Consider the following 22,324-nt stretch of genomic DNA (forward strand, 5'->3'; position numbering starts at 1 on the left):
TAACGTTTTTTCTGAGGAGTATGGGTTGCAGTGCGGGGTGAGACAGGGTGGGCTGACGTCTCCCAGGCTTTTCAACCTATACGTAAATGACCTCATTGTTGCCCTTAGCAGTATGCGTATCGGATGCTGGGTAGATGGTGTTTGTATCAACAACATAAGCTACGCTGATGATATGGTACTGCTGGCGCCAACAATGGGGGCTCTCAGAAAGATGGTGGGTGTGTGTGAAGTGTATGCTAAATGCCATGGCTTATTGTATATTGTGAAGAAGAGCGAATACATGGTATTTAAGGCCGCCAGTAAATGTCCAAACGTGGTACCCGACCTCTTGCTTAATGGGGTAAAGTTAAACAGAGCCACTAAATTTAAATATCTCGGACACTACGTTACTGATGACCTTAAAGATCATGTTGATATCGAGAGGGAACGAAGGGCGCTGGCAGTAAGGTGTAATATGTTGGCTCGCAGGTTTGCCCGATGTAATGACCATGTCAAGATCACTCTGTTTAAAGCATACTGTCAGAGTCTATACACGGGAAACCTGTGGACCACGTACTCGCAGAAATCGCTTTGCGTCCTTCGGGTCCAATATAACAACGGTTTCAGGATGCTGTTGGGCTTGCCTCGCTTCAAATGTTTGCTCAGTCGCACACTGACGGCTTCTTTGCTGTCCTATGCAAGAAGACTGCCTCGTTGCTCAGTAGGATACGGGCGAGCCCCAACAGTATCCTGAAGACCGTGGCGGAGAGGTACGACTCTCCTATTATCCGACATTTAAGATCCGAGTTTAAGATCACCACCTATGTACACTTATGAAGCAATAAATAAATGATTATGATTATGATTATGATTATTTCCTTCGGCTACTTCTTACCGAACGGGTTGGATAATTAGTGGTATGTTATAATAAGTAAATTACTAACATAGTTGTATAAGGCACCCATTTACTAACCATGTGGATCATTGTTATCTTTAAATGAATAAATTGAATGGAATACTATAATTTTATTATAATTATGACAGCTCAAGTGTGACATGTCTCAGAAAAGTTATATCAAAAATAAAAATTCATAAGCAACCCTGAAAAAATACATACAAAATCACTTTTGACCAACTTCAAAGGGCACGACAGCTTGACCCAGGGACAATTCGACCCCTGCTACAACTCAAACCCTGCGACAACTTGATTTTTTTCAAAACTCAACACTTTTAACTTACTTCAAATGGTTTCACGACTGCTGGACAGTGGCGGCGTAGCATGGGTTGGCACCCGGGGCATAGCACAGCACAGCACCCCCCGTCATAAGTCCTTAATGTAATTAAGTTGGGTATACATATAGCGGGGAGGTAAGACACCCCAAAATGGTCCTCCCTTACGCCGCTGGTGGCTGGACCCTACGACTGCTTAACCCTACGACCACTCGAACCCTCCGACAAATTACACTTGTGATGTGACCCTGTGACAAGTCGAACACTGCGACACGTCAACCCCTGCGACTACTCTGAGCATTTATTGTAGATACAGTTCAGGCATTGATTGATGGAGCTAAATGGTTTACAATAAGTATCATAGTTGAATATTTTGGACTTGTCGTAGGGGTCGAGTTGTCCGGGTCAAGTTTTTGTAGGGTCGACCTTCGTTTAAAGTACCTAGGTTAAAATTAATTTAATCGAGTTATCACAGGGGTCGAGTTGTTACAGAGGTCCAGTTGACCCCGATGACAACTATGATACTTATTGTAAACCATTTAGCTCCATCAATCAATGCCTGAACAGAATCTACAATAAATGCTCAGAGTAGTCGCAGGGGTTGACGTGTCGCAGTGTTCGACTTGTCACAGGGTCACAAGTATAAGTTGTCGGAGGGTTCGAGTGGTCGTAGGGTTAAGCAGTCGTAGGGTCCAGCCACCAGCGGCGTAAGGGAGGACCATTTTGGGGTGTCTTACCTCCCCGCTATATGTATACCCAACTTACTTACATTAAGGACTTATGACGGGGGGTGCTGTGCTGTGCTATGCCCCGGGTGCCAACCCATGCTACGCCGCCACTGTCCAGCAGTCGTGAAACCATTTGAAGTAAGTCAAAAGTGTTGAGTGTTGAAAAAAATCAAGTTGTCGCAGGGTTTGAGTTGTCGCAGGGGTCGAGTTGTCACAGGAGTCGAATTGTCCCGGGGTTATGCTGTCGTGATACCCATTGAAGTTGGTCAAAAGTGATTTTGTATGTATTTTTTCAGGGTTGCTTATGGATTTTTATTTTAGATATAACTTTTTTCTGAGACACGCATGTCACACTTGAGCTGTCATATAATAAAATTATAGTATTATAAGGTAGGTATTAAAGTGCTACAGTTCTGGGGACGTTTTGTTACATTGTTCTTTTAGGAAACCATTCATAGTCATCATTACCATATACAAAGTGTCATCACCATAAGCCTAAATGATATGGTAATGATGTTAATGGTAATGACGAAAACGATTTTAAAATTATATAAAAATAATTGTCACCAATATTGGGACACCTCAATATCGCCATTTTTTTTATTGTAATCACATGCTACAAAGTGCTAATTATTAGAAAAATATCGATATATTAAACTTACTAAATCGCACAAAATGGGAATGACGCGAGCCGATGACAAACTGCGAGTGTCTCTCGTTTTCGGAGTTTAAAAAGTCTCGGAGCTGCGTAAATTTTACGTGCATTCTGTTCTGTTACGAGCAACGAATTGAAGAGTGGGACGCGCGGACACAAGCGGGGATAAGTCGCGTCGCAGCCGCATTAAAGAACCTTTGATGCTGCCGCGATGGCTATGACGATTTCTCGTGACAATATTTCAATTCATGATTCCATTTTATTGGCTAATACGATTTCAATATAATTTTGTTATTTTGTCACGGTAAATATGTACATTTTAAATTTATAATCAAAATCTGGTCTGTGTATAGGTAAAGTAAAAAAAATTAAAAGACAACGGCAAAGGTCAGTACTTTTACTGTGATGGTAATGACGTTTAGTGCGTGTTTTCTTGATTATCGAAATAACTTGAAGTATTTAATCAATATGGATCATGGCGCCTTATGTGGAAACTTGTATGAATCGTTATTCAGAAGTTTAATTTACCAGAACTACAACAGTTTTTTTTTTATCGATCGGAACATAAGTTTTTTACTGTTTCGCGGATTTACCCAAACGTAAATCTCGCTAAAGTCCGATTTTTAATTCGACGGAATTCTGACAGCTGTCATTTTTTGACAATTCAGATGTAATAAGCCTTTTTTGCTTTGAATTATTAATAAATAATATGAAATGAAATTTCATCAAGTACAACTTACAAGAACTATTGTTTGTTTTGTGAATTTAATGTAGGTACACAAATTATTATGTACATTTTAGAGATTAAATAGAAAAAAACGTGTTTTAACACAGTAAAACAACATTTAACATAAACGAAAATATGTATTGATCATCAATCATCATTATCGTCATCATAATCAACTTGGATTATAAAATTGGCATCTTGTTAAATTGATTATTTTATGAAGCTAAGATTTTAGACCTTAATTAAGATTAAAAAAGGTTTGTAACCCATGTATTATTGGCCAGGGAGTCCAGTAATAGAAAAATAATTTCCCAATTTTTTTTGTAACTTCAAAAATATGATAATAAAAATTCAAATGACCATTTTGAAATGATCAGTACATTTTTAAGCCTTAGTTTTTCAACTGAAACCTTAAATTCAAGAAAGGATTATTTTTTAATTTGTGAAAATGCTCTCCATTCTTACTGGGAATGTTTATAATAATAATAATAATAAATCTTTGGACAATTTCACACAGCGCCAGCTAGCCCCAAAGTAAGCAACTCAATGCTTGTGTTATGGGTGCTAGCTTAACGGATATACTACTTATATACTTTTTTTTTATTAAATAATACATATTATACATATTTACACCCAGACCCGTCACAGAAATTAAAATTCATCATTTCAATTTCTGCCCGGCCGGGAATCGAACCCGGGACCTCTCGGCATAGTAGTCCGTTCTGAACCACTACACCAAACGGCCGACAATGTTTCAATGTTGGCAACACTTCTGAAATGTCAAAATTCCCCCTGCCGCACCTTAACCTATTTTTTACTTTAAATCAAAACATTATGTTATGGACATCATGGAAAAGTAATATTATGCAAAAACATTCCAAACGCATTATGCCAAATTATATTAATATATGATATCAAAACGTTCAAAAATTTTGGCTGTACAAGAGCACGTATCTGCTTTTTATTTTTGATGAATTTTGATGGCCAGAAATGGGGTAAATCTGGCCAAAAATGGCACAAATTCCCATTTCTTTTTCTTTTCTATAGGATTATTTTTCCATTGAATCATTATGAAAAAAAAAATCTTTAGGTTAGATTTATGTACATCTAATCACTTTTTACAAGAAATATGTCCGTGATAACAAAAACTGTAAAATGATATAGCCTGTCTACAAAATTCTTAAAATGGCCAAAACCGGGTCACCTGCCCTACACAAGAGGTTATTCTCTTTTATGATATTTGTTAGTACTAAGGTTGAATTATTAAATAATCACTGTTAAATGTTATTAATTTATCACTTTTACCGCGACTGTCGGTAATTATTCATAATAACCGGTTATTGTTCATAATTTTCAATTTATCACATTAACCGTAACATATACCTACACAGATGTAGTTCTATGGCGCAAACGCAAATATTAATATGTAATTGTGAATGATGACAAAAATAATGCTTTTATAATGTTAAAATGGCGGGTTTAATACAAATAGCAGTTACTATTTAATTTAGTATGGGTAACTAAGAGAACTTTTATTTTTTTCTCTCTTTATCTTTCACTTTATCTTTAAGAGGGATGTTTTTTTATCTAAATGATATAAAACATTTATTAATCTCATAGTTTATTATTGAATATCACTTTACTTATTACTTATAACAATTATGTCAGTAGTTATTTTAAAATTCTTACAGAATTCTTCGCCTCTTCCTACACTTGGGGCCTTTTTAATAACATGTATGTTTCTCTGTGTAAAATGCAATGTAAAATAAGTACGGAAGTCTATAATAAATTATGAATGTCACGGAAAACGTGCCGCCTGCTGATTAAACGCATTATTTCTTACAAAAGTCAATGAGAATGTCCTGGAACCGGCATGAAATTAAATTACTGATGTTGTGAAATTTTAGTCATTAAATATGTATTGTACTTATACTTACATACAATTTAAAAAACATTTCAAAGTTTTATGAAAACCGTAAAAAACTTCTTGTAAAAGTGCCCTGTGCCTTTAGGTACAGTGACTCATTAACCGGTCAAAACCATTTTTGACTACAAAAATCAGTCGTGGTTTTGACTGATGTTTTTAATTTCTAAAAATACATGAAAAATAATATAAAGAAGTGTTGTATTTCAATAGTAGACAAAAAACACAGAGTAACAACATAAGTCCAGTGTCTTTCAATGCGGAAACAGTTGTTCAAGAGTGTACCAAACTTGTGACTATCCATGGTCGCCCTTTAGCTCTCTTAGACGATGAAGCATTTCAAAATACTTTATCTCTGATACCTCTGACTGCAATGTAAATCTATTCCAAAAATATTAAAAACTATATTATTGAAACGGTTGGAAATTTACGAATGGCTTTGGCTGGAGAACAAGGCAAAATGATCTGTATAAAAATTGAAATAGTATCCCTGGCGCTGAGAAGCTTCATGGGAATTAATGTCCAGTAATTAGGACAAGGGGAAATTGTATTAAAAAATTTAGCAATCCTACTAATATTATAAATGCGAAAGTTTGGATGTTTGTTACTCTTTCACGCAAAAACTACTGAATGGATTTTGATGAAACTTTACCGTATTATTGTTTATAACCCAGAATAACACATAGGCTATAATATAATTTATGACGATATATGACAAACTAAATTGCACGCGGGTGAAGCCGCCGGCAAAAGCTAGTGGTTTAATTGGAAAGGCATACCTCAGAAAATCTAAAAAAACAAGTGTTATTTATTTATTTTAATGTGGTGGCAGGCCTTTGTTCAAACGATCATTGCAAACGTTGTGATAGGGATAGAGACATGCGATTTTTGGTTTTACAAAGGTAATACGATAAAGAATAACACAAAGTAATAAAAACCACCTGTTATGGGGACATTATTTGGAGAAATTTATCAAATAACCAAAAAAACACGAATTAAAATGCAGATTTTTCTCAAAATGTATAATTTTTTTATTTTATCAGGAGATACTTTTTAGTTTAAAAGATATTACGTTTTCTTTACAATAAGTAATTGAAAGAAAAAAAAATCTCAAAAATTTTTTGATCTATTTTTTGTCGATAATAATAGGTCTAGTTTCAACAATTTCTGTATGTATCTTTTTTTTCTATGTAAGTACACCGACCGATTTTCAAAATTCTTTTTTTTTGTGTACTATTGAGATAGTTACAACACTTCTTCATATATTTTTTTATGTATTTTTATCTTTCTACATTTGTTTACATTATTACATAAAATATGAAAGAAAACAAGATTGCAACGACTACGGTAATAATAATAGAAGCACTTAATATTAAAAATCGTGCGTAAAATATAATTAAATTATTATCAATACTATTTATTCGAATCTTATTTAATGAGAGTAGCGTCAGTATCCGGTCCGATAGTGACATCTTCTGTCCACGTGACTTCGGGTTTCGATTCTCCGCCACTAAATGGTGTTTTAGTTTCCATCCGAGACAGCCGTAGGAATTATGTGTGTGGTGGGGGGCCATTTGTTAAAACTCTTTAAAATTCAATTAATTTAAACGGGTTTTAACGCGATTCGGGGATAGGTAATAATAAAATATTACCGATGAATACGGACGCACCGACGGCCTCACAGAATAGGGACACAATTAGTGTAGTGTGTGACGGTACTTGGAGAAGAAATAATAACATGAGGGTTCGTGAAGGCGTTTTACTTGAGTTTGAGAAAAAGTAGCTTTCTTTCAGCTTTTACACAAAGAAGGACTTGCGTTTTGTTTTCGTTTGAACTAGCTGTCAAATCGACACCGCGATACGAATTTGTGATTTTGGTTCGTCGTCTAGTCGCGTTGTAATTGAAACTATTTAGCGCGATCGGAGCCCAGAGTAGCATCTTTTACCGAAGATCACACACAAGGTCTTCAGTAATTGAGGCGAACCCGTAGTCGATATGTCTGCGTCATAACGAGCTCACGTTGTTCAAACGTATTCCAGACTCGACAGAAGAAATAATAATGCGACAGATTACAACGATACGTTAAGTTGGATATGGAACTTTCATCTAGCTTGGGTTTTCCCACCACCACATCTTAACTCAAATGTTCTGGCGCACCTAAACGTCGCAGAAGGGACTTTTCTCATAATTACATAACCCTTGATCGAAGAACACATTTTGAAGACCAGGCCTGAAAAACCCGAGTTATTGCAGCCCCGTTCACTAGCAATGACCTAGAAGGAATGATGATCGATGTGACAATATTAGGTACTTTGACTGCCAAAAGTGTCATATGACAATGAAAGTCTGAAAATCTCATGGTGGTAACCTACTAAACCTAACAAATTGGTCGAAGCAACAATAACGAGCCCTTTTATCATTCAACTGGCGAAAGTCTACCCTGAACGCTTACCGCACTGCATGAAATATGTGGATCAAATGGGCAACAAGCAAAGGCATCGATGATCTAAATACAATTGGATTAGACTTGACTCGCTTTCTTGCTGATCTTCATCATTCTTAGGAAGTTGGATTCATGAAACGAAATGTTTCAACTGTCTAAATCACCATCATAAGCTGAATGAACTATAGTATTCGAACCGAAAACGGACGCTACTCTCATTTTAATTAAAGGCTTCGAATAGATTTAATCGATCGATGACATGTCAGGTATTTCACTGATCAACTGAAAATAATTATATTTTGGCATCTTGGACACTAATGTGTTTTTGTTTATATTAATTTTGGCAAATTTTATTTAGTTAAAGATTAAATTATATAGTTCCTATTGTTTTCTATACAATTTCGTTTTTAATTCGATTCAGTACCAATTCTAACAATGTTTTATAGAATAGCAGTTACTTGATCAATAGATCAAATTAAATACAAGTAAGTACTGACTCGAATTAAAAATCAAAGTAACCACGTAGTATCTTTTTGGATAGATACGAAGACATTAAAAATGATAAATTAAAAGCACATAATGATTTCAAAACATTAGCAGGCACACAGATATTTATAGCACCACTGCTTTCGATGCCGACAATAGGATAGTTGGGAAAATGTAAGATGCCTTTGTTATTTATTATACACAAGATTGAACCGAACTGTGTTAACTATGTTTAAGAAAATGTAACTAACTAGCGTAGACTGTATGTAATGATTCCATTTTGTCACAAACATTTTCCTTTTCGCCAACAAAACCAACATCTATCGCAATCGCTTGTGGCGGCAAAAACAATTTCAGCTACTTACCTATTATATCTCTCTGGACTGTTTTTTTTTTTCAGTGAATGATGTGATGGTAATTTACTTATGCCAAAATAGTTTTTTTTAGTTTAAGGCTAGGCGCAGACCATTGATTTTTCGTCGGCCGATAGTTTAGTTGGGCAGTTAATCAGTATGGGCATGTATGGAAATCGGTGGTCTGCGCCTAGTCTAAGTCTAAGGCTCGACTGCGAGAGAGTTGTTTAGACTAGGCGCAGACCATCGATTTTTCGTCGGCCGATAGTTTAGTCGGGTTGGGCTCTCAGTGCGCACACTGATCCAACTAAACAGTTGAATCGGGCGTGGGTGCGCAGACCGCCGATTTTAAAGTTGGGCCGATTGTCTTCATTCGGTAGAGAGCTGTTGAAGAGATCAGTCGCGTGGAATATTTATCAGGAATATTTTTTTTTTTATACTTAACTAACTCATGCCTGCGGTTTCGCTTGCATGAAATTCAGTTTGTCACAGCAAAGTAAATTTTTTTTTTATGAAAATCGGCTTAAACTTGCATATTTTTTTCAATATTAGTAGGACATGAAGGGGAAATTATCATGAAAAAGTGAAATCGAGAGTAGTTTAAATGTGTCATGCTCTGGGGCGGGACCACCTTAACGTAGGTACATATAATATATACGAAAGAAATGTATAAAATATGTATATAATTGTAGACTTAGTTAAAAAAAATGTATATATAACAAAACTATATGTTGTAAACATTAATTCAAAGTGGTCCCGCCGGAGAGCATACTCCCTAGCGGGACCACCTAGAAGATTTCGTTACTGAAGGTTTCTGAATTCGTTTATAAGACCATAAAAATGTATATTAAATGTATACAAATCTGCTATACTCAATTTTTTATTTGATTTAGTATAAACCGATTTACGGCAAATTTAAAATTTCCTTTCGGAACATTTAGGGGAGACTGGCCCAAAGCGGGCACCAAGAAAAAAACACATGTGAAATGAGAAGTGAGTGAGTGAAGCGAATCTCATGAGCATGAATACTATGTGAAATGGAATTTCCACAAAAAATTTCATCCCCTATTTTAATTTTACTCCCTTTTTTACCAACTTTAAAGGCAATATTTGTATCTAATCAACAGCCCATAGTGAGAGGACACGTTTCTGAGCCGTACCTATTATCATCATTGATAGCACACGCACACCTGGTTGTAGACTTTCGTCTTTAGGTACTGAGATATTTTGAATGAAAAGATGTTGCGTAGTTTACTGAATGCTGCCCAGCCGAGTTGGATGCGACGATTGACCTCTTTCTCGAAATTGAATCTACGTAGCTGAATCTTTTGTGCGAGGTAGACATATTGTCAACAATCTTGAGAATCTAGCTCCCAATCGAAACTGGGTAAGACGCAACATGGGCCTTATAAACAAGCTCAAAGTTGCAAGTCAGCTCTGCGTCCTATGTGCCCTGCCCATTGCCACTTCAGCTTGCTAATCCGTCGGGCTATGTCAGCGACTTTACTTAGTTCGTTTACGGATCTCTTCATTTCTGATTCGATCTCAAAGTCAAAGTCAAAATTTCTTTATTTGTTTAGACTAATAAATAGTTCTTACAATCGTCATTTTGTTCTTAAGGAGCCTCTATATGTCTCATAATCTTTTTATACCAGCGCTTCGAGACCAACATTTGGCAAGTGCTGAGAAGAAGCGTCGCAACAAACTCAGTCAGTCACCACTAGAGATGAAACGGATAGTTGTTTGGCCGGATACCGGATACCGGATATCCGGCCAGCTGCTAGGCCGGATAGCCGGATATCCGGCGGCCGGATAGTTGGCCTATTGTCTCGTTGCATGTCGTGACGAGTTTAGCGCCTCACAGGTGCTTCGAACACGATCAGTGGGTCTATTAGTAGACTAGACTTGTCACACTTTTCGAAAATCGAATCCGTCCGAATATAATGTCAGATTTTGCCACTTGTCTAGGGGGCAGATCAATTCGGGCGATTTCGGTTGCCATCGTGAGTGTGTGATTGAATAGCGAAAATTAAATTAGTTTACTTGCTTATCTTGCTTCATATCTGACTGAACTGCATCATGACATCAGACCATCAGTGAAAAAAAAATCGCCTATTTTATTTGGCAATATTTCGACTTAACAGATATTTACTATTTATGTATTTGTCATTAGAGTGAATAACCCAGAAAAAGAAATTAGTTTTTTTAAAGGTTAATATGGCTTTTTGTAACTTTTTGGACTTTAAATAAAAGCCGTCATTATTATAAGGGATTTTATTGATGTTTACCTCAAAGATTACTGTATTTCATTTTATTAATAGGAAATTGTCGTAGTTCTTTAATAACCGGTATCCGGCCGGATAGTGTGTTAGTATCCGGTATCCGGCCGGATAGTAAATTTAGGCCGGATATCCGGCCTACCGGATAGTTACCGGATATCCGTTTCATCTCTAGTCACCACTGTCTGCCGGTTAATATAAATAAATAGAAAAAGCAGTAGTAGGTACATTTGATTCAGGAGCAGTTCACTGAATTTACCACGCATTCTTGTATGGTGTATCTTACAAGAATGGGTATACAAAATTGCGTGGTATATTAAACAAGGTAGTAACGTGCTAATATCTAGACTTACAGATTAAGATACTTAAATACTAGTAGAAATGACTCGCATTAATAAATTTGAATAACTTGGATTGACCAGTCCCCGAAAGCAGCGCCTGTTCACAGACATGACGAGTGAACCAGCCATCGCTTCACTCGACCATATTAGAGGGAATGTAACGATGATCTCGTAAAGAAACACCGAGCATAGCCCTCTCCATAGCACGCTGTGCCACTTTGAGCTTATGTCATAAAAACTTATTTCGTTTTGCATAATCTGTAATTCTGTATGTTTTTTTCCTATTTTACCTTAAGGTGCCCGCTTTGGGCCAGTCTCCCCTAAATGTTCCGAAAGGAAATTTTAAATTTGCCGGTTTAATCGGTTTATACTAAATCAAATAAAAAATTGAGTATAGCAGATTTGTATACATTTAATATACATTTTTATGGGCTTATAAACGAATTCAGAAACCTTCAGTAACGAAATCTTCTAGGTGGTCCCGCTAGGGAGTATGCTCTCCGGCGGGACCACTTTGAATTAATGTTTACAACAAAACTATAGATATACATTTTTTTTAACTAAGTCTACAATTATATACATATTTTATACATTTCTTTCGTATATATTATATGTACCTACGTTAAGGTGGTCCCGCCCCAGAGCATGACACGTTTAAATCAATTAATAATAATAAATTAATGCGGAAAAAAAGAACGACGTCCTTTCCCGCCTAAAAAACGGGGTGCGAACTGAAGCTTTCGGCCGAGTTGGACGACGAAAAATCAGCCAGTATGCGGGCGCGTAGAGGAGCGCCGTACTGATCAAGCTATCGACCGATAGTTGGACGATACTTTAGTTGGAGGGCAGTTGGGAATCGCATTCAACTTTAGTCGGCCAAATCGAATCGGCGTAATGTGCGCACTTCCATACATGCCCATACTAATTAACTTTGTCAAAAAGTGGTAGGGTTAATACTGGGACGTGTAAAAGTGCTTTTTTAAAGCCTACTTACAGAAATAAATGAGTTTTACTGAGTTTTTTACTGCCCGACTATACTATCGGCCAACGAAAAATCAACGGTCTGCGCCTAGGCTTAGGCATCAAATCGTAGTGTTGATTGAAATATGACAGTTCCCATATTGAATCTTTTGAAAATGTAGTTGAACGTCAGACCAGAGAATAATAATAAGTACTGTCAGACCATCAACCTAAAAAATAGGATTGGGAAAGCTGAATATGTTTTTGCCCTTATTGACTTTAAGATGGTACAGTCGACAGCACATCAACGTAAACACTGTGGTATCTTACGTAGTTGCGATAAGGGCGACTTTGCAACGAAAATGTATAGTCTGTTGTGCTGTCGTCTGTACATACTTATTAACCCCCTGAGATTACTACTTACTTATTAATGAATTTTCAAAATTCATTTCATAAGGCATTCTTATTATGTATTTAAAATATACCTATTTTATGCGAGTATTAGTCGCTAGTTTTTAATATTCCAGTATGCATTGTCCTTAGCGGATTTAGCCACCGTCATCGCAACTCTCACACCAGTCGGCATGCACGTAGCGAAATCTGCATTAGGTGTATGCGTAGACTTGGTCCGCCAACAATTTTAACTTTTCGCATCGTTCTGCATACTCTGACTGTATTCGAAATCGATAAAAAGTTTTAAATATATCAATGCGTCGTCCGCTGTAATAGTAGTTTGTACCTTTTATTCAATGGAGTACTTAAAAACTGTCCATTGTGTATATTATGTCAAAGTACCGCCGCGCCGGCTTCGGCTCGGGAGAGGGGTAGCGAGGTGTCGGTGCGCCAGGAGTCTTCCCGGGGGTCGTATACCTGAAAGTCATAGAAGTAATTTATTTTCTGCAAATAGGTTTTTAAAACTGAAAATAGGGCATTTCACACCACCAATCAACTGACGTACTTTTTTTATGAACTGTAAAACGAGAGTCCCAATTTTGTAGGACTATAAAAAAGCTGGTAATGTCACTATGTTGCCAACTCAATTGATATTTTTTTCAATTACGTAACAACCAAAAATTTAATTTACAGCTGATTTAAAATGAATTGAGTTTAGAGCTTAGGATGCGCGTCGCGATTAGCGGATATCGCGCCATTTTATCAATTTTGCCCATACACGTTAACGTCTAAAATCATCGATAGCTTTATATCACAGCGCGCATCCTAGGGCTGAAAAGTTAAAAAAAAAGGTGTGCTTTAGAACTATTGGTGAATGGTGTCAAATACCCAATCACTGTCAATAAAAGGGTATATTAAATGAATACCTCTACGCTGGAGAGCGTGGTGCGTGCGCGGTAGAAGGCGCGCTCGCCGCCGCTCTCGCTGTCGCCGCCCGCCACCACCAGCGCGCCCTCCAGCGCGCCCGCGGCGCAGCCGGCGCGCGCCTCGCGCAGGCTCGCCACCTCCTCCCACGAGTCCTACAGAATACCTCTACGCTGGAGAGCGTGGTGCGTGCGCGGTAGAAGGCGCGCTCGCCGCCGCTCTCGCTGTCGCCGCCCGCCACCACCAGCGCGCCCTCCAGCGCGCCCGCGGCGCAGCCGGCGCGCGCCTCGCGCAGGTTCGCCACCTCCTCCCACGAGTCCTACAGAATACCTCTACGCCGGAGAGCGTGGTGCGTGCGCGGTAGAAGGCGCGCTCACCGCCGCTCTCGCTGTCGCCGCCCGCCACCACCAGCGCGCCCTCCAGCGCGCCCGCGGCGCAGCCGGCGCGCGCCTCGCGCAGGCTTGCCACCTCCTCCCACGAGTCCTACAGAACACAAACGCACTGCACATGAGCCTCCCGCTTCGATCATATTTTCATATTAACATTCAACATTATGTTGATTTCAATCCTCGCCATATTTAGGCAGTTGATTAAAGCTTATTCTGATCACGAATCAGTAAAAAAAGGACTTAAAAAAAAAAAAACGAACTTTAACTTTAGTTAGTCAAAGAAAAATACCTTTTTATACTACCTACTTTAAGTGGCTTCCTTCAGTAGCCTATCCGACATGATAAGTGAGCGATCCGCGCACCTCAATGGGTGCCGCAGTGTAAACGTATTGCAGTATTGCGAGCCACAGTACAGTTGACCTTCACCAAGCAACTGTCCAAGCCGATATTAAGCTGACCCCGTTGAATCTACAAGATGCATCAACCCAAGCGAATGAACTACAAACTACTGCAGAAACAAAAATTAATGAATGGACCCGAAAATCTCTTCACGGACGACATCGCCATGACCTGTGCCAACCCAACGTCGACAAAGTAGCGTCGAACGCCTGGCTTAGTCATGGAGAGCTCTTCCCTGAGACTGAAGGGTTCATGATTGCGATTCAGGACCAAATCATCGAGACCCGCAACTACCAAAAGCATATCATAAGGATCCCAAATTTGCCCACAGACTTGTGCAGAAAATGCAACAGCAGTTCAGAAACCATCCAACATATAACCGGTGCTTGCAAAGCAATAGTACAGACCGACTACAAGCACCGGCACGATCAAGTCGCCAACATAATACACCAAAAACTTGCTCACAAATACAAGCTGATCCCGGATAAATCTACACCATATTACAAATATCAACCTGAACCTGTTCTCGAAAATAATCAATATAGACTCTACTTCGACGCTATTCTCACTGACCGTACCTACTACACACTATAATAGACCAGACATCACTCTACAAGATAAAAATAACCACACAGCAACCATAATAGATATCGCTATACCCAACACTCATAACTTGCAAAATACCATATCAGAAAAATTGTCTAAGTACACGGATCTAAAAGATGAAATTAGGCGGATGTGGCGTCTCAATGAAGTTAACATCGTTCCGATTGTTTTGTCAACAACAGGCGTTATACCGAAACAACTACACCAGTCAATAAATTCACTCAACTTATCACCACTTACTTATATATCACTCCAAAATTTTTGCAAGTTCACGAAACCCCTAACCAATTAAGACAGCTACCACCAGCACAAACGCAGCAACATAATAATTTAAATTAGGTACGAATATTGAATCGGGATTGCACTTGCACTTGGCTTAGGCCCGTGTTCTCCTCTGATACCAGCCATGAGCTGAGACACAAAAGTGTAAACCGAAAATAATAATAATAAATACACTTTATTGCACACCAAACAAATAACATAACAGAAGAAAAGTTGATGTCGCACGGAAAATAATAAATAAATATCTTTGGACAATTTCACACAGCGCTATCTAGCCCCAAAGTAAGCAATTAATTTGCTTGTGTTATGGGTGCTAGCTTAACGGATATACTAATATTCGCTAAAAAATCCACTTTCGTTTGTAATTTTTTTTGGTCGCTAATGATAATTGATATCTTCATTTTAATTATTTTAATTTTCATACAAATCGGATTTTATAAAATTTATTTTGTATGAAAATTAAAAAAATTAAAATGACATGGGCATATAAATGGTATGGTGAAGTCAGAAATTTGATATCAATTTCTGACTTCACCATACCATTTATAAATGCCCATGTTAACATGGGTTAGTGTCAGCTCATATACCCATTTACCTAACACCCTGTATAAATCATAAATATCATAATAGATCACCTAAATAAATATGGCGAGGATTGAAATCAACACCCTGTATGAATAAAACGGTTTTCGAAAAGGGGGATTCTACGAGAAAGTAAACCTTGAACTTTTTTTTAAAGTTTTGTTTTATATTATCAATATTATATTTATCGATACAAAATACTTTGAATTTCACGCTACTTTAAAAAATATTAGTATATTTATTTATTTTAATTTTTTATTAAGTTGCAAACATTGATAAACGAACCTTACGTAAAGTTACCAACACTGTGGCGTCAGTTGTGATTTGAACTTGCAACTGTTATTGTTCTTAAAATTCAATACAGTCGCTCCACTTTTTCAAAGACTTATTTATGGGTACTACTGCTGATTCAGATCTGACAAGATGCAAAGCTATTAAGCAAATATATACTCTGATACAGACTCAAGCAGCTCAAGTGACTCTGATTATGAAACTTTAGCATCCATATTATCAAGAAAAAAAACTTATATGCGGCTTATTTTGCCTAGTAAATCGTACGTGTCCCACCCGTGACATTGTGAGTCCCACCCGTGACACACTTTATTTAATTTTTGTAAAAAAATGTCTGAATCATAGGGCATTATTTTCTATTCATATGTTATGTTCAGTGTATTATCTCAAAGAAATATCGTAATTTGCATTAAAAAGTTTAATCAATTAGCAGAGTTTTATTGAATATGATTAATGTCTAACAAGAATGTCACATTTCTGTCCCACCGTGGCAAACATTTGCTGTCTTTTTTATTTAATATTATATGGTGTTATCCCCGTCTCTACTGTTACTATAAAAGTACATAGGTAAGTTTGTTATTTTGTATATAATCCAATTTGATATCATTGATATGATTACCCTAAATTACTTACACATACTGAAAATGAAGGTACAAGTGTCCCGTGACGGTAGAATCCCCCAAAAGTAAAAATAATAGTAATTGGGATGTACACACGCCCACACTGTTAACTATCCATTTCCGTTTTTGCTCTCGCTCTAATCAAATGGCGATTCTTTGCGATAGAACGAACGAGATGACATGACTTTCAATGGGCAGTTAATAACACTGTTGGCGATAGTACAGGTCTAGGCTTAACTGAGTCACTGTTAGAGGTATGAAATCGGCAAGGGAGGGTGTTTTTGTGACAGTCAAAAGTCAGCGATACTTCAGATTTGTATGCCCAGTCACGTCTAATATGTCAATGTCTCCTCTCCCGTGCAGCTCCCACGCCACAGGCTCTGCGGCACACTTCTTGTGTGTGATGAATCGATCAAAAAATCTAAAACTAGGAGTAGATAAAAATAATATCATAAACAAGAACTTACATCGTCAAAACTATATCTTTCAACTGAGGTAAGTACAGTTCGTCCCGGCGCATTGCCACCTATCACATAAAGGTAGTTGTCGAGAACTACGGCAGCCGCCTGACTTCGCGCGTGGCGCATCGGAGTCAGAGTCTGCCATTTGCGCGACGTTGGGTGATAGCACAGCAGGTCTCTTGTGTGTCTCCACGTATGAGTGCATCCACCCACAACGTAAATAAGGCCTATAAAAGGGAAAATAGTATGCATTAACAGATTGCATTATGTATTTCTTAATATAGAATCTGATACGTATTCGCGCTCAACATTTAGCCATTAGTGTAGTGAAGTCCGTCACTTATTAATGGCTAAACAGAACCAGAAAGCTATCACATTTACTCTAGCGCCCCTGTAGATTACTCCTCCTGTCACTCGACAATGACGCCAAAGAGAGTTCATTAATAAATGCGTCAAAATTAAATATCATCGGCTGTCCCTTTATCACGTAACTTGATATCTTCACGCTCATAAGAGAAAAAGGGGTTTGATTGATAAACAGAAAGATAACAAAATAATCAAATAAGAATTCTTCATTCTTTTTAATCTTCAGGTGGGAAAATATTAGTTTGATGATGAGATTACCTTCAAAATTAACTACACCCATGCCAAATCTCGGTTCCGGCATCCGTCCGGTCAGCGTCCACTCGTCGGCGCCCGGGTCGTACACCTCGACCGAGGCGCCCATGTCGGAGCCCACCCATCCTCCGAAAGCGTATAGATAGCCGTTCCACTCAGTCATTCCGAATTCGCAGCGAGCTTCTTTCATTGGCGCAATGTTTGACCATTTATCAATCTAAAATAGAAACTAGGATTGACAAGACATTAACAGTACAGTCCTCCTAGACAAGTGGCAAAACGTGACAGTTGTAATGTCGAAAGATTTTTTTTGTATAGAGTACCTACAACGGATTTGATTTTCAATTCGATCAAAAAGTGCCACCTACAGTTACCTACAGTTTAGGTACTATTTTTCATGTTCTCTGATAAGCGTTGCTTTAGAATGGCGGCTTTATAGTGTGGAGTCTCTGAGAGTTGCTTGATGTAACAGGACGACATGCTCTTGCGTGTGTGTGTCTTTATTGTAATGTGTTAACACATCTCATAACAACATAACATCTACAGCGTATCCAAAAGTAAATACATAAATGTACCTGTGGATCATAGACTTCTCCATTGGCTAGTATTTGACTACCTTGCTCGCCTCCTACAGCATAAACACGTCCCGCAAGAGTTGCTACGCCCGGTTGGATACGGGCTATGCCCATTGGTGATAGCTCTTCCCATTCCCTATAAGAGAAATGGAAATGTACACATACAAAGGAGCTTTGTTGCCTAAAAAATTTGTTGGATGTGCAATGGATTCTGGGCAGACTTTGGACACTGACGAATACATAAATTATCTTTCAGCTTACTTTTTATGCAGATCGAATTTTGTCACAGAAGAAAGAATATTATCTGTGGTATTGGGAAGATGGGCTGCGTTGTCGTGACAGGAGCCCCCCACCACGAGCAAAACGCGCCGGGCTCGAGCGCGCGGCTCCGCTGCTAGTGCCACCAATGCCCCTCGTCCAGTTTTCTAAAAACAAAATGTAAGACATTAAACTATTTCCACACCTTGGAACCCAATCAAAATATGTTCAAAGGTAGTTAAAGCATTTCTTGCAATGGACTTCACTGAAATAGGCATTAGAATGATAGGAAGGTATTCAGCATCAAATAGTTCGTAACACCCAAAATATCCAAAAAGTTCGGAACATGTCTTTGTTACAATTGGAATAAGGTTGCGTTGTCAACTTTTTGGCCACTTTGGGTGAGGTGTCACGAACTATTTGACGCTGACTGTACCTAACACATGACTGTCTTGCAAACTGACAAGGCTTTTATAATTAAACATATTTTATTTTAATTGCTTACCATATCTACTCTGACTGTCTTCAACGCTACTGCTATAGATGGGTCTTGTACATTCTTTAATGCTTCATCTAAGACTTGTGGTGAAATTAGTGGTAGGCGGACATGGCTCAATACTTCAAAGCAATGCCGTCGGCGACATGCCGGATCATGTTCTAACCAACGAAGAGCTGGATACAAAACCTATAAAAGTTAATTATCTATCTTATTATATTGAATATTCGATCCTAGGTGGAACTGGAAAGGTACCTCTAATATTGAAAAGCCTGTTAATACGTATAAGTTTTTACAAGCATACATAGGTAATTACAATAAAATAATTATAATATTATAACCGAGATGAACTTGTATGTGTGCAACTACTCAAGTGAACATTTATAAATATCATGTCCATCTGAACTTAGCCTCAATTTAATTAACAAATATTGAAACCTGTGCTTCGTTGTCTACTTTCAATTGCTCCGATGATAATAAAGTGACTAGTTGCTGCAGAGGCAACTCAAGTAGTTCATCTCCATTTGCTACTATATTCCAATTTCCTTGAGCATGTTCCAATGCTTGTTCTGCTAATTCAGTACAATTGTGTGCTTCAGCAAACCTAGAAATAATATAATGCAATCGTAGAGTTATAAAACAATGACGAATTTGTTCGAACATTTATAACTCGAGAACGGCTGGACCGATTTTCATAGTTTTTCACCAACATATTTGGAGAAAAAAACTTTAGAAGGTAACACAATCTAAAAAGCGACATCTAGTAGAAGGCAGTTTATATGTTCAGTATTCAAAACGATCAGCATCAAAGGAACTAAAAACATAGGTAAACTCAATACAGTGAGTTATTGCTGTTTTTGTGTGGAAACCTTATTGCAGCTTAATACTGTTGCATTGCAATGCATCACTGGACTATCAAATTATAATATATTTCACACACTGCTGATTCCTGCTGTGCCAGGAATAGAAATGTTGTTCTGAGTAGGTACACACCTGAAAATTCCAAGAGCATTTGAGGGATGCAATTCTCTTCGTAAATATTCACCACAACCTGTTACTAATTCTCTAAGTTGTAGCATGTCTGCAGCTATCAATAAATGTTGAACGGTTGTCTTATCTATAACAATTTCTCCTGCAGAAAAACGATAACTTGGTCAAAATAATGAACGATAACTTGGTCAAAATAATGAACGATAACTTCTGCTTTATGGATTCGAATTAATTTCATGAATATTTGTGATCTGTATGGTACAGTTTCCTATATTAATTCAATAAAGATTCTTGACAGAGTTGGTATTTTTAAGAATTTTAATTTTAAACCTCAATTCAACCAAAATACTTTCATATCCTTGTGGTCTAATCTATATCCAAAACAAAAGGACCTTAATAAGTATAATAAAAAATCATTTTCTATACAATTCCTTCCACATACATTTTGAAACAATCCAATCAGGAGGTTTTTAACTAACCACTACAGAAGAGGTCTATTAAATAACATGTTTAAATCGAAAAACACTAATTAAAACTAGTATAAAATTACTTGAAATAACACATACCTGTATAAATAAAATCAATGATTATTGGTAAGATATCAGGTGGGACACTAGGAAGAGCAACATGTCCTTTTTGGCTTTCTTCGAGACCTACACTAAACATTGCATCAAAATATGCACAACTAGCTGCTAACACTACGCGATGCGCCTGTAAGGTAATATTAAAAAATATAAAAACAAAACACCGAAGGCCTTTTAACTATTTTTATGGCAATAGAAAAAGTTAGGCACTCAAGCTATGCAATAATAATTAATGGAATAATAATTGTATATCGAAACGGTTTTGAAATTAACATCAAGCATTTACTTGACTGCATTAATCAATCCAATTAGTTCTAAAACATGATTATTGGATTAATATTGATGTGAGATTTTGTAATTTTATTGAACTTATTCCGAATAAATAAAGAAAAATCTTACATTATAAATTGTAATCAATGGAACAGAACAAGGGATAAGTCAAGAATTAATAAAATACCTAAAATTCAACATATTATTATCATAACAACTGAAAGTAGGTACACTTTATTGTTTCGTATAAACCCTCATTTAAAAACACTTACCTTAACTTTAGTTTTACCAGAAATTAAATCTATATCACAAAATCTGCCATCTCTCTTGAAAAGTTGTAAATTCATAGAAATTTTCGCTGCATAATCGCGATACTTAAACGGCCTGGCTCCATCCTTGTTTGGGCACTTATTATAAATGTTTGTGGTCATTTCATAAACTAAATATTGTAAGACACATTAAGCATCGAAATTTAATGAAATTAATTAATACTAACTGTTTTTGTTAATCATTTTTAAAACTTTCATCAAAGACGACGGTGATTCATTTCATTACAAAATAGAGAAAGACGTCAAAAATTTGACATTTGACAGCTATGGATTACATCTGTGACATCTGTAGTTCCGTTAAAGAATGAAGCTACAGATAAAAATGGAGGCCAGACTCCCAATACCTACTTGAAGCACAAACTAAGTATCAGTATCTCGCTCTCTGTGGGCAGACTTGCTCTTTCTAAATAAACAAAAAATATAAAATTGCTCAAATTCAATGAAACCATTGTAAAATCTTTATTTCTTGACATAGGTATCATTAAAAATGATAAGTGTAGTTACTGGTAAAACGTTTTAGGAAGAAATTACTGTAAAAAATGTGAAAAATGTTTACAATGATCCAATGTCGGAAATCACGAAATAAACACTTACGCGTGGAATCTTATGTCACTTCCAGGACAGCACGTACTACCGCAACCACGCACTACAAAATTTTGCACCAATTCTTGTGATAAAACAATGATTATTTCCTGTAAACAATCTCAAACGAAATTAACTGCTTAATAAACAAAATAGTAAACAACCGCCATGATGGGCCGGATTGGGCCGATGTTGCCACATGGTACCGATTACCCAGGAATTGGGATTGTAATTCCCTGATTCGCCAACACATTAAGCCTAAATGGCCGACAATTTTGTGATTTTTTATTTAACTAGGTAATCTTAGTTTCAAATATTAATTATTTATTTGTTTAACTTCTGATTTGGTTAGTGTATTGGCTATTTCGAAGAATTTACAAGGAGATTTAAATCAGAAGATAGCAATACTACAGTTCACACTAAAAAGAGAGGTAGGGCCGCAGAGAGCGAGATAGATATAAGTAGGTATTTGACTCAAGTTTTGTTCCAAACTCTGCCCTCCATTTTTATCTGTAGCTTCATGGTTATAGATGAGCCACGCTGAACTGTCCCACCAAACTCAATGACAG

The 22,324-nt window shown here is 37.3% G+C and overlaps 1 protein-coding gene across 1 annotated transcript; it reads right to left on the reverse strand.

Annotated features, from left to right (window-relative positions):
* Positions 1–11,538: 11,538 nt before the first annotated feature.
* On the reverse strand, positions 11,539–21,422 carry LOC135071837 (actin-binding protein IPP-like). Its single transcript, XM_063965670.1, has 11 exons — positions 21,117–21,422; positions 20,557–20,701; positions 19,994–20,132; positions 19,439–19,604; positions 19,010–19,189; positions 18,508–18,671; positions 18,247–18,382; positions 17,678–17,888; positions 17,060–17,280; positions 13,426–13,578; positions 11,539–12,976 (listed from the first exon to the last, which is right to left on the reverse strand). Exons 1-11 carry the CDS (start codon positions 21,273–21,275, stop codon positions 12,893–12,895), a joined length of 1,758 nt encoding a protein of 585 aa, XP_063821740.1. The 5' UTR covers positions 21,276–21,422; the 3' UTR covers positions 11,539–12,892.
* Positions 21,423–22,324: the final 902 nt, after the last annotated feature.

Source organism: Ostrinia nubilalis, chromosome 5, assembly GCF_963855985.1.
Source record: "Ostrinia nubilalis chromosome 5, ilOstNubi1.1, whole genome shotgun sequence".
NCBI classification, from domain to species: domain Eukaryota; kingdom Metazoa; phylum Arthropoda; class Insecta; order Lepidoptera; family Crambidae; genus Ostrinia; species Ostrinia nubilalis.